Genomic DNA, 13,194 nt, shown 5'->3' with positions numbered 1-13,194 from the left:
AACCTAGTACCAAAATTTCTCCCATCAACAAGCTTAACAGACGATATATTTACAAGTGAGACTTGTCTCCTAATTCTTCCCACTTGTCTTGCTCAGGGTTCACAAATCACCCTGTGTGAGATCACGCCAGAAGTCATCAACCTTTACAACAGCAAATGAAGGCTTATGACCTTAAAAATCAAAAGGAAGCAAAAAAGCCCTTTTAAGCTGGAGAATGAAGGGGTGGCCCCTTCTCTTTACTTTTTTTGAAAGACAGGTAGAATTCCCAGGACTCGCTCAGAATGAAGCAGGTACAAGCTAAGCATGTGTGTCGTGCTCGTCAATCCCCCTCAGTGCTCCACTGCCCGTGACAAAGCCGCACTGTTAAACAAGGTTTGCAAGAAGAGCTGGGGGCTCAGGAAATCGACCCCGACTCAACAAATGTTAAGTGCACAAGCTTGTTTGCTGTCTAGTTGCTATTTCTTAGTGTGATTTGTTGACACCACTAAATTCAAGATCAGGCAATGAATCATTCTGAGATTCGCATTAATCTTGCTTTGGAATTTTAAACCTCTTGCATATATTTAGATAAATCAGCTGCTGAGCATCCGCAATGAAAAACAATTAGGAAAAATATGTAAATATATGGGAAGAAAAATGAATCAAGCACTGATCTTGTCACTGGAGATAATGAATAAGATTATTCCAACAGCTATCAGATTCGGTTTCACTGTTCTAATTTCCTCTCCGATAACGACCAATAACCAAAATCTGTCCCCTTTTCCGAAACAAACTGGAAACAGATGTAAAGTTACCATCAGTAAATGCAACATGAGGAGAAAGAAGTTCCAAAATAGGTCAGTAGAAGTTGAAAAAGGACCCAAATTTTAACCTTGCTCCTAGAGCTACATCTCACTGCCCTTTCAACAGTGAACTCCACACTTTAAGGGCATTCCTATGGCAGATAGCCAGAGCTGACCAAGTTCAATGCTTTAAACAAATGAGTGTGAAATAAACAAAAGAGCAAACTATATGAAGCTATTAAATAACCTTTTCTCTTACCTCAGGCATCATCTCCTCAATGAAATGAATTGTGTAGTCTATGTTGAATCTAATTACTTTACACAGTGGAATCTGCAATAAGAAAAATGATAGGTTCAGTTCTTCCTTCACAGTACACATGCACTTGCTATCTGACCCAGAAGGCCATGAACCAAATGAGAAAGTTTAACCTTAACCTAAGCTGCTAACAGTACCATACACAGAGCTTTGACCACAACTGCTGGATTTTAATGGCAAGAACCCAGATAGCCTGGTCTCTATAGGAAGCCTGCATAATGTTGGTGCTTAATTAACTATCATGTTATTATATTAGCAGCAGCATAAATATAAGAACCCATTTAAACCAAATATATTGCCTCTCAAGTATTAATAAAACCACAATTAAATATTTCTTTTACTCAGGTTTTTAAAATCCTTCAGAAGCTTTAGCTCTTCAGGTACATCAGGGACAGCTGGATGACAACCCATTGGTTATAGATTCCTGTCACCAAAGTGCATATAACTCACTTTGCCCATGTGGCTCTGGAGCAAAAGCATACACAGTAATAAAAATAATAATAGCTAACAGTTATTGAGCCAGGCACTGTTGTACTACTTCACATACACCTATAAGATAGGCACAACTATTATCCCCACTGTACAGTGGAGGAAACTAAGGCAGGGTCATCAGCTACCGTGTCTAAGGCAAATGGGAGCTGGTAAATAAGAAAATTTTGCTCTAGACCACAGCTCTAAGGCACCAGAGAATACACCTTTCATTAGGTGTTCTAATACTCAGGGTCTGTGTGAAAATGAAGGAAGGCTCAGGTGAAATAAAACCACATCTATTTTGTTTGGTCATCAGACACTAGCCAAGGGCCTACATATAATAGGTTTTCCATAAGTATATTTTTCAATGAAGGAAGGAATGAGAGGGAAAGTGTGAGGCCACTGTAGTGTGTTAGCTGACTAGCTGCGGAAAATAATAGACTCAGAAGCCTAGAGATGTGTTAAGTAGGCTTTTCTGGCCATTCAATCTGTCCATAGATGATTTTATATAGATGCAATCTTTTTAGAAACCATAGCAACCAGAAACAAACTTTAATTCTACAACCAAAAAGAATGATAAGAAAAACAAAAATAGTCTTATAATGCCATCTGCTGGAAATGTGTTTCTCAGAAAAGAAGTTTAGTTCTTTGGTGCTTTTTCATTTTTTTTTAAGGATAGTGGCTAATCTGAGTGAAATTTATAGTTAACTCTAATAAAAAATCCAACTAACGTGATATACTAAGGCCATTATTATTTTTAAGCTCTTTATTCCTATAGCATATAAAAATATTTGAGTTACAAATGTGTGTATTACTCATATTTTTTAAATATTTATTTATTTCTGAGAGAGAGAGAGAGAGAGAGAGAGAGAGAGAGAGAGAGAGAAAGCACACGAGTGCGAGTTGGAGAAGGGGCAGAAATAGGGAGACACAGAATCGGAAACAGGCTCCAGGCTCTGAGCTGTCAGCACAGAGCTCAACGCAGGGCTCAAACTTACGAAGTGTGAGATCATGACTGGAGCGAAGTCAGACACTTAACCAAATGAGCCACCCAGGTGCCCCTATTCATATTTTTAAATATCTATTCTTTGCTAACAACTATGCTAGGTTCGGAGTTACTCTAAAATAAGCCACAGCCTTTTTTATTTTTATTTTTTATTTTTTTTTTTAATTTTTTTTTCTCAACGTTTATTTATTTTTGGGACAGAGAGAGACAGAGCATGAACGGGGGAGGGGCAGAGAGAGAGGGAGACACAGAATCGGAAACAGGCTCCAGGCTCTGAGCCATCAGCCCAGAGCCTGACGCGGGGCTCGAACTCACGGACCACGAGATCGTGACCTGGCTGAAGTTGGATGCTTAACCAACTGCGCCACCCAGGCGCCCCCACAGCCTTTTTTAAAAGGCAAGAATCTAAAGAGGCAAACAGGCATGTAAACAAGTACAAATAGAATGTATACAATGTAATGTGTAAGTGCACCTGAAAACAAATAAGCAAACAAAAAAAGTATAAAGTACAAAAGAACCAAAGAGGAGGTAACATCTGAGTTGAGTCTGCAAAGATGGGGAGAAATTTTCTAGGTCATCCAGAAAAATTAAGTTGGGAAAGAACAGGTGTTTAGTTTTTAGCAAGAAAGAGAAAAGGGAGCTGGGGAAGACTAAGTCTTTAAGCGGTTCAGGCGTGAAATACATGGAGAGAGAGAAGCAAGGAGATTTTAGACAGGAAAAGTATAAACTGTGTGCTACAGACTGTATAAACCATGTTACCAATTCAAGACTTATCCTTATGGCAACGAGAGGTTACCCAAGTACTTTAAGTGAGGGAGTTTACATTTTGGATGGGCTGCTATGTAAACAGTGTGGCAATGGTTTATAGTAGAGCAACGCCAGACACTGGAAGCCCAGACTGGAGTCTGATGAAAAAAAAGTCCCGGAGCCAAATGAAGAGAAGACTGGAAATAAAAGAGCAAATCTTAAACAAGGGAGATGTTAGTGAAATATACAATGACTGTTCTGATGTGGAAGTGAAAAAGGAAAGAGAGAATAATCTCTAGATTTCTGGCCTAATGAACAGATAAATCACAATGGCATTAATACAAAGAAATTCTTAGGGTGTCCTCTGAATACCTCAAATTCAGTATGTGAGGAAGAGGACAAGTTCAGTTTTGCATAGGTTGAAGGTGAGGTACTTGAGGGGATATCAAGGTGGATATGTCCAAAAGGCAATCTGAAATGTGAGTGTGGAGCACACGTCAAAGCCAAAAGTATCCATTTGATCAGAAGATGCATGGGAGGAAAAACCATGGGCGAGACTACATTACTCAGGAGAGAGCACCCAGAAGAGAAAAGGACCAGAGCCCTTGGGAATAGCCCAAGAGGCAGTCAGCGAAAGAGCAAAAGTGTCAACTTGATTCCTCCTACCATGCGCAAAAGCAACTCCACTGGTCCTTTCCCATATCAACTAAAATCACTTCCTGGGATTCCTTCTTTGAGCTCTTCTCGTCTACATACTTTATTTTCTTTCTTTCATTTCTTTTCTTTTTTTTTTTTTTTTTCGACAGAGAAAGTGAGAGCAAATGTGTGAGCTGGGGAAAAGGGCAGGGGAGGTGGGGGGGGGGAGGGGGGTTGGTGGCAACAGAGAGAGAGAATCCCAAACAGGCTCCATGCTCAAAGCAGAGCCAGACACAGGACTCAATCTCATGAACCAGGAGATCATGACCTGAGCCGAAATCAAAAGTCAAACAACACTTAAACAACTGAGCCACCCAGGTGTCCCTATACTTTATTTTCTTTTGGGCTCTCACCCACACCACTAGAGCTCTTGTGAGATATACAAATCTGGAAAGGCAAAGTCTCCTTTTCTATTCAAACCTTCATCTCTCTCTAAGACTCAGAGAATTTGTCATTTTTCTACATATGGCAAGCTCAATTTATTTCAAAGCCAATGGCCAATCAAATAATATAAATGCCTACCATTTCTTAAAACATGTTTGAATACTGACTGACACCAACTCTTATTTCATACTACCGAAAAGAAACAGAAAACACTCCCTAAACTTCTACATTCTAACTCTACTACTTCCAGGTGCTGGACAGCTAAATCCAGGGCAGTAAGACTACTAGAAATGGAAAGCCAACTAAAAGCAGGGGTTTTCTTGTGTTTTTGAGGACAGGACAAGACATGATGCATCTAATACATATATCTTTATAACTTTAGTTATGTTGTCAAAATCTTTAATAATATCAGGTATTGCAAGTAATAGAAAATGTACTACATAAAAGGATAAAATTCTCCCAAATGCTCTATACTTAGCCAACAAGGCTTTCAATCCACTTCAATTCAAGAAGATCTTAAGAAAACTTGTCAGAACTAGATTTGCTGAGATTCTAATGTTACCGTCATTTGCATGCCCTTCTTGCTGATATGCTCTCTCTAGCAAGAAAATGAATCAGATCAGTAAAGCGATTTAATAATTCTTTTTCTGGGAGGCTATTTCAAATTCAAGAGGCCTTTGATGGATCTAATCCCTATGAACTGTACAACATTCAGCTTAAAACTCGATTTATTTTATCAACATCTCTAACATAAATGATGAGGCTTATCTTCTCATTACAGAGTTAAGTTCTCAAATCTGGAGAACTTGAGTATTTATATAAAATATACGCTGAAGCCAGGAATTTTTTCAGACCTATCTTTTATTGCGTAACAACAGTAACAACTGCAATTAATGAAGCATTAGCAGCCTCTCAGTGCCAAACCCTGTGCTGACAGGCTTTTTAAAAAGTGCAAAGAATCACTCATCCAAGGTCACATAAATATTAAGAATTGGCTTAAAAAAAAAAAAAAAAGAAGAATTAGAAGAAAGACACAAACCAAGGTCTGACATACTACCCGAAATAAGAAATGCCAACATGTATCATGTGCCAAAAAACATGACAAACACTTTTCATGTGTCCTCTCATTTATTTTTCCCAGAAGCTGGTAAGATTGCTACAACTAATACTTCTATCTTACCAATAAGAAAATCAAGGATTATAAAGATTGAAATGTCAAACCATACAGCTAGTAAGTGGAATTCACTAATGTTTAAACCCCTGGTTTCTCTGGAGCCACAATGCTTTCCTCCTTTGATTAAGGTGAGCCTGAAAGTTAAGATGAGATTACTTGTTTTTTTTTAAGTTTATTTATTTTAAGAGAGACAGAGAGAGAGAGAGCAAACAAGGGGGAGAGGCAGAGAGGGAGAATCCCAAGCAGGCTCCAAGTGGTCAGTGCAGAGCCCTATGCAGGGCTCAAACTCACAAAACCATGAGGTCATGACTTGAGCTGAAATCAAGAGTCAGATGCTTAACTGAATGAGCCACCCAGGCACCCCGGAGAGAAATAATCTTAAGCAGACTCCATGTTCAGTGTGGAGCCCGACACTGGGCTTGTTCCCCATGACCCTAGGATCATGACCCGAGCCGAAATAAAGAGTCGGACGTTTAGCTGACTGAGCCACCCAGGCATCCCAAGATCTATACTACTTCTAAGGAAATAAGAGATAAGATAGATAACTTTAAATATTTTCATAGTAACTAAATTATTTATATTTACAAGCCCACTGAGGGGAAAAAAGAAATGTATTATGTTGGGGGAGCTGGGCTATAGGACTTCCAATGGCCTTTCCTACTCTGAGACTATGAGGTTTGGTGTAACAAAAGGTTGGAGTGCCTGAGACATTAAAAAAAAAAAAGTAAAGAAACCATCAAAATTCAAAATCCTTTTAGTGGCTTTTCATAAAGACTATTAAAGAATGGTTCGATGTAAAATTTTGTAACTGTGTTGTGATGGATGTTACTAAACTTCCTGTGGTGATCATCTCACAATATGTACAGATGTTGAATCATTACACTATGCACCTGGAATTAATATAATGGTATATGTCAATTATATCTCAGAAAAAGAATGGTCCAACATTACATTTGTTTCTGTATTATGGTCCACACTGAAGGTAGATGTTATATATATTATCAAATGATTTTATTTTTATATTTAGAATGTAACTATCTTCTAAAGAAAATTCTCTAGGATAAAATATATGGTGAAGAAAAATTCCATTAAAAAAACAATCTGATTTGGGGCACCTGGGTGACTCAGCCGGCTGAGTGTCCGACTTCAGCTCCGGTCATGATCTCATAGCTCAGGAGTTCAAGCCCCATGGGCTCGTACTGTCAGGCTCTGTACTGACAGCTGAGAGCCTGGAGCTTGAAAATTCTCTAGGATAAAATATATAGTAGAGTAAGAAAAATTCCATTAAGAAAACAATCTGCTTTGGGGCACCTGGGTAGCTCAGTCAGTTGAGCATCCGACTTCGGCTCAGGTCATGATGTCACAACTTGGGAGTTCCAGCCCCACAGCTCGCAAGCTGTCGGGCTCTGTACTAACAGTTGAGAGCCTGCAGCCTGCTTCAGATTCTGTCTCCGTCTCTCTCTCTGCCCCTCCCCTGCTCTCTCTCTCTAATATAAATAAATATTAAAAAAATCAAAAAGAAAAGAAAAGGAAAGGAAAGGAAAGGAAAGGAAAGGAAAGGAAAGAAAAGAAAAGAAAAGAAAAGAAAAGAAAAGAAAAGAAAAGAAAAGAAAAGAAAAGAAAAAGAAAAAGAAAAGAATCTGCTTTAAATTAGTATCACTACTGGGGTACCTGGGTGGCTCATTCAGTTAAGCATCTGACTTTGGCTCAGGTCATGATCTCGCGGTTCATGTGCTCAAGCCCTGCGTCAGGCCCTGTGCTGACAGCTCAAAGCCTGGAGCCTGCTTCAGATTCTGTGCATGCGTGCGTGTGTGTGTGCGTGTGCATCTCTCTCTGCCCCTCCCCCGCTCGTGCTCGCACTCTCTCTCCCTCTCTCAAAAAATAAACAAACATTAAATAAATAAATTAGTATCACTATTATAGAATCATGTCTACTTATAAAGAAAAAAGAATGACAGAAAGGAACAAAGTTAGGCAAATTGTATTCTTTACTCTCCAATGGAACAGAATTTCACATTTTGAGTAAACAGCACTTAAATAACTTTTTAAACTGCAAATGTAATTTCTTATAACCAATTCAGAAAGGATTTAAAGAACATCGTATTTTAATGTAGGCACATCACGGCTATAATTTAGTAAGTTCTACAACAGCATCTAGACTGGGTAAAGTATACTGCTGTACTGCCTTTTCGAGCTGCCAGCAAATTGTACTCTATGTCCAACTAGAATACGGAAGAAGACAATTACCAAGACTGTTAGCTTTGAAAGAGAAAGATTTTGACTCATAGATACAGAACTTCCCATTTGAACCAATTACCAACAAAGCAGCTTTAATACCTATATAAAAATATCACAGATCTGTATGTCAGACCAAATCTCTTAAAGAAGACATAGTCCTGGGATTTGAAAGCAGAAACTTGTATGAAATTAATTCAGGGTCCAGATGTCCTGTACACAGCGCTATTTCTTTTTCTATAGCTCCAAGACTAAATAGCTGCTCCTTAAAACTTTCCAACCTTCTTCTGAAGGACACCCAACTCAAAATAGCTTCAACACATTAATCCACAGTTTATCCTTCTTTTTCAATCTTTCACACTCTCAAAATGTTATTCTGACACATGTTTACTTACACCATTTAATGTGGACCAAACCTGTGACTCATTAGCACAGATGTCACACCCCCACCTGACACAAACCGCTGCAGACTTCCTGCAGCTCATGCAGAGGAACACAAAGTAAATGTTACTTAGAAGCCAGAAGAAAAAAATTTATTTTGACTTTTAGAGGGAAAGAATGAAAAGAAAGAAGAGGGTACAGGAAAGGAGAAAGCCAGTCAATTAGCACATACTTACATTGGTCAGGGGGGCATGTGCAAACATAGAAAATCCTTCAAAGATATACTCATGATCATCATATTCTATAACAGTTGGTCTGTCAGTCTGAAAGCAAACAGAAACACAAAGCATGAATTAAATAATATAATTTGCATGTGCAGAAATCCATAAGAATACAAAGCTATCAACAATGGACTCCACTGACATTTTTCTAAACTCCAGGGACAACTTTATACAAAAGTTTAATTTTAGGTGGAATTCTCTTGGTTGGTGGAATTCTCTAGCTTCAATAATATTTACATACTGAGACTATCAAAATGTTTATTATGGGTATCATAAAGGAGAAAAAGGCTATATGGCTTCATTTTCTAGGAACTTGTTGTATTTAATCCCACAATACTACCAGATCTATTCTTACTGAACTATATTTCTGACCTAACAAAAGTCCTAACAAGAACAAGATAATAGCACAGTCAACTCAAAGCTCAAACTGGAAAAAAAACTCAGGATCACGATAGTCAAGACTAGCAACCACCTGAAAGTCTCCAAAAGACGTCAGGGTGCCACAGGCACAACCCCTCACAACGCCATTCCCAGGCCCTCCAAAGAGAAGCTACCCACCACACACAGTTACAAATCAATTCCCACATAATGTCAAAAACATTAATTATCTGAAAATTCAATCTGTGATTAAAACATACAATTGTTAATCTAAGTGTATGAGATTCTCTTCCTTATGCTATTCTTATAACCCACCATTTTTAATCCTAGATGCTAACTATGGAACTAATTATCAAGACTGGTAACTTAAAAGACAGTTTTTAACACAGGTATTGAACATTATTCTTTTAAACATTATATATACGTGAAGAACGGAAAGAACACGCTAAAGAATATCCACATGTACATCAGTTGTTTTGTACATTAGTAACATAATATTACTGTTAACTTTCTATTCGGATATCTCTAAATAAAGCTGGTCTAAATTAAATATAATAGAAAGAACTTCTGACAAGATAATAAGGTATAGCCACTTTGGAAAACAGCTTGGTAGTTCCTTAAACATACTTACAACGTGATCCAGCAACTCTAGTCCTAGGTTTATACCCAAGAAAAAAGAAAACATACACCCACAGAGAAACATCTACAAATTTACAGCAGCATTATTCGTAAGAGCCCCAAAGTGGAGACTAGCCAAATGTTCGTCAACTCGTAAACAGGTAAATGTAGTATATCCATATAAGGGAATATTATTTGGCCATAAAAAGGAATGGAGTTTTATGTTACAACATGGGTGAATCTTAAAAACATGCTGAGTGAAAGAAGCTAAATCACATTTTCTATGATCCCATTCACATGAAATATCTAGAACAGGCTAATGATAGAGGCAGAAAGTCTCTTAATAGTTGTTGAAGGCTGAGGGATACAAAAGAACTGACTACATTAAGTACAGGGTTTCTTTTCAGGATGATGAAAATGTTCTGAAGTTAGATTCTGGTGATGGTTTCACAATTCTGTGAAAAGAATTACAACATGAAGTATACACTTTAAATGGGTGAATTTATGGTATATGAATTATCTCTCGATAATGTTAAAATATATAATCACTAACAATCTAATTTTGAAATTGAAATCTCTGGATACAAGTAACCAGAATTAATAAATTATGCACTGTGAAAGACAACACAGCAAAGTGCAACAGCCAACAGTCATGCATACTGCAGTCAAACTGTCTTAAATCCTCACTCCACCCTTACTATCTGAATAATCTTGAGCAAGTTACTTAACCTCAGAGTAAAACGTGGACTACTGCTCCATCTGTATAGTGGGGATAATAATTCTACTTCATTGGTTTGTTGTGAGAAAAAAGTTAACACATGTCAAATACTTAGAGTGGTTCCTGGTACCACAGTTGATAAATATTAGGTATTACTACTATTGTCATAAATACAATAGACCTTCTTGATTGCTAGCTTATATTAGCTATTCACGGATTTTTAAGAGATGCAAAAGTGTTCTGTGCATTCTTCTAACTCCCATAGCTCCAATGAATAGCTCCAAAAGTCATGGCTATAATGTATGTGGCTACTATGTGGTACTGACGACATAACTGAAAAAAAGGTACAGAAAGTAGTACAGTGAGAGGAAGCAAAATAAAAGTCATTATGATAAAGGCCAATTTTATCAAAAATAAAATATTTTTTAAAGAAAATTTAAAAAATGAATCAGTACTGAATCTATTCACATTTTAACTTACTTGCACACATTCAACCTATTTACATTTTAAAACGAATGAAATCTGATTTTGTTAGGAACTTACCAAAAAGTTTGTAGGAGGGGAGACTGTAATTCGATAGTGGAAAAGCCTGCCAGCATTGTTGGTCATAGGGCGACAGGGCTTGATGGCCTGAGGGGGGAACCAAAAGTGAGTTTAAAAGTAAAGTAGCAAATTATTTTTATTCAAAAATAGACTGTATTTTCTAGATTCACGTCTGACAAAAGAGGTTTTAAATGTGTTCCTTCACAGGTTGGTAGGAAGAACAGTATTAACAAGATGAAAAAGGACTGCCCGGTCACCAGTATTTAACCTATTTCCTCATGTGCAATAACAGGAGTTCAGACAACATAAAGAACTTTCTAGATCTAAATTTCTCTATCTTCCTCTTATTTGTAAAATAACACAATAACTGACCTTTGGCTAAACTCCCAATATACTAAAAAAAAAGGGAAAAATAATCTCGAAAGTAATAGCAGGTTTTGATAGGGGGAAAAAAACAGTAAAAGGATCAAATATGCTGAGTAAAATTAGAAGGTTCCTGAAATGAAGAACACATGAGAGGTGGCAGAATAGGGTATGCATGGAGGTCAAGATGGGAAAAGGAAAACATAAACTGATGCTTTTTTTTTGCTCTCCTTCATTGGATCACCACGAGGTTGACAGGGGCTGTTAGGACTGACTCATAGTCCAAATAATCCCTCTGTCCAGTCTTGCTTACACACTCTTCCCCTCCCAGGCAAAGATCCCTAAGAAACACTGGGCACCCAAACTTCATCTTAGCATCTGCTTCTGCAGAATCCAGTGTGTGTAGCTCCAGGTATGAACCAAGAAAACCAGAGACAAGAAGGGATTTTGGATCTGAATCACTTAGCACCCACTGGCAATAAGGACCCCATCAAGGTGGTAGTTGGAGTCCCTGGTACCAGATGGCAGGCGAACTGAAACTTTCAAAGATGGTGAATTGGGAGAGTATACGAGCGGAAGCAGATGCAGTGTACCAGGTACTTAAGACTATGAGAAAATGCGTGCTATAAGTATAATGGGATAGACAGCTACTGCTAAGCACCACTGATGCTGCACTAAGCCCCTCAAACTTTAGTGTGCTTTGAGATCACCTGGACAGCTTGCAAAATCTCAGATTGCTTGCTCCCCACCCCAGGGTTTCTGATTCAGCAGATGAAGAAGGCTACAAACCTGCATTTCTAAGAGGTTCCCAGGTAAAGCTGATGTTTGGAGAACCAGTGGTCCACAGAAATGTAACAGGAGATGGGGAGGAAAGGCAAGTGGAAGCCAGACGGACTGTTGGAGGCACACAAAGCTCTTGTTACCTGCAGGGATCAGTCCAAGAGCACCAGGACCAAGTGCAGGGTCAGAATTGGATGGACCCTAAAGCAAATTGACGGCCAACCAAGGTACTGACCAAGGGAAGAGACCTGGAAACCTGAGATGAGGACATACAGGTTTAACTCCTCAGACTCCCTGAAACCTTTTGCCTCTTCAGACGTGGACCATCCCTGTCTACTAAGAGCAAGCACTCACCTGTGTCTGAAGGCAATGTCCCTGTAAGGCAACACTACCTCCCCCTGTCCCAGCACCCATCAGTCTCCCCTCCCGGCCAACAGACCTATAATTAGGTCACAGCATAACCCAGCTGGGGAGGTGCTGAGAGGAGAGGTTATATCCCAAAGGAACTGCAAGAACTAGTCAGCATGTGCCAGCAGCAAGAGTCTGCACGGGACCAGATGAGAGTGGTTGACCAACAGGGCCAGAACAAAACAGTAGTTAGGAAAGAGTTAATTGACTTGGGAACATTCAGGATTCAAGGACACCAGATGTCAGGAACTGCCTACTAGGATGTCTCCTAAAAACATGAAAAAGCAATGGCCCACGATGAGTGAAGTTAAAATGCCAAAATTGCTGTAACAGAGAAGGAAGTAGTTCAAAGACTCAAGGAAGTGGGCACATTGGAATAGATATATTATCTGTAACTGAAAAATACACCAGATTCTCATATTCCGTGGGAAGGCCCAGAGCACATGCCAAAGGCCAAAAGGAATGTGTTGGTGAAGAGGCACCAGCCTCACTAGGAAAATCAGTGGTGGCCTTCTCTGCAGGCCAGGGCTGACTGTAAGAGAGGTGGTCACAGAGCAGAGCTTGCTGATAGCAATGTGGATGACAAGACTCTGAAACAAGGGAGGCAAGATGATGGGACTGATTGTTAGAAACCAGGTCTCATTATAACCAGCAAAGTCAAAGTAGCAACCAAAGGGGTCTGGCTCACAGAGAGTCATGGAAGTAGTTAACAGAACATGGTGTCCTTAGGTAAAATGAATGGGTAGCTAGCAAAAATAATACTTAGTTTGTACCACCAGAAGAATCAAGAAAGGATAACCAAGAGGCTGAAGGTAGGCTGCCCCAATAGAAAGTCATGATCCCTTACCCAGTTCCAGGCCTACAGGAGGAAGGGGGCCCTACTAGACCTGGACAGGACAGGACAACCCTGTCC

At 39.0% G+C, this 13,194-nt stretch overlaps 1 protein-coding gene across 4 annotated transcripts in view; it reads right to left on the bottom strand.

Annotated features, from left to right (window-relative positions):
• The window catches only part of DROSHA (drosha ribonuclease III), a 126,835-nt gene that overhangs the window by 86,184 nt on the left and 27,457 nt on the right, over positions 1-13,194 (bottom strand). For all 4 annotated transcript variants that reach the window (XM_047093843.1, XM_047093834.1, XM_047093858.1 and 1 more), the window contains 3 exons: positions 10,731-10,817; positions 8,429-8,515; positions 1,042-1,113 (listed from right to left, as the gene is read on the bottom strand). In XM_047093843.1, the coding sequence (XP_046949799.1) occupies positions 1,042-1,113; positions 8,429-8,515; positions 10,731-10,817 (246 nt within the window). The remainder of the gene's footprint in view (positions 1-1,041; positions 1,114-8,428; positions 8,516-10,730; positions 10,818-13,194) is intronic.

This window comes from Lynx rufus, unplaced genomic scaffold, assembly GCF_022079265.1.
Source record: "Lynx rufus isolate CCGP_SWC_20201006 ecotype Redwood Valley unplaced genomic scaffold, mLynRuf1.p SCAF_1, whole genome shotgun sequence".
NCBI classification, from domain to species: Eukaryota; Metazoa; Chordata; class Mammalia; order Carnivora; family Felidae; genus Lynx; species Lynx rufus.
The sequence above is the reverse complement of the archived record's forward strand: the minus strand, read 5'-3'. Positions and strand labels throughout refer to the sequence as shown.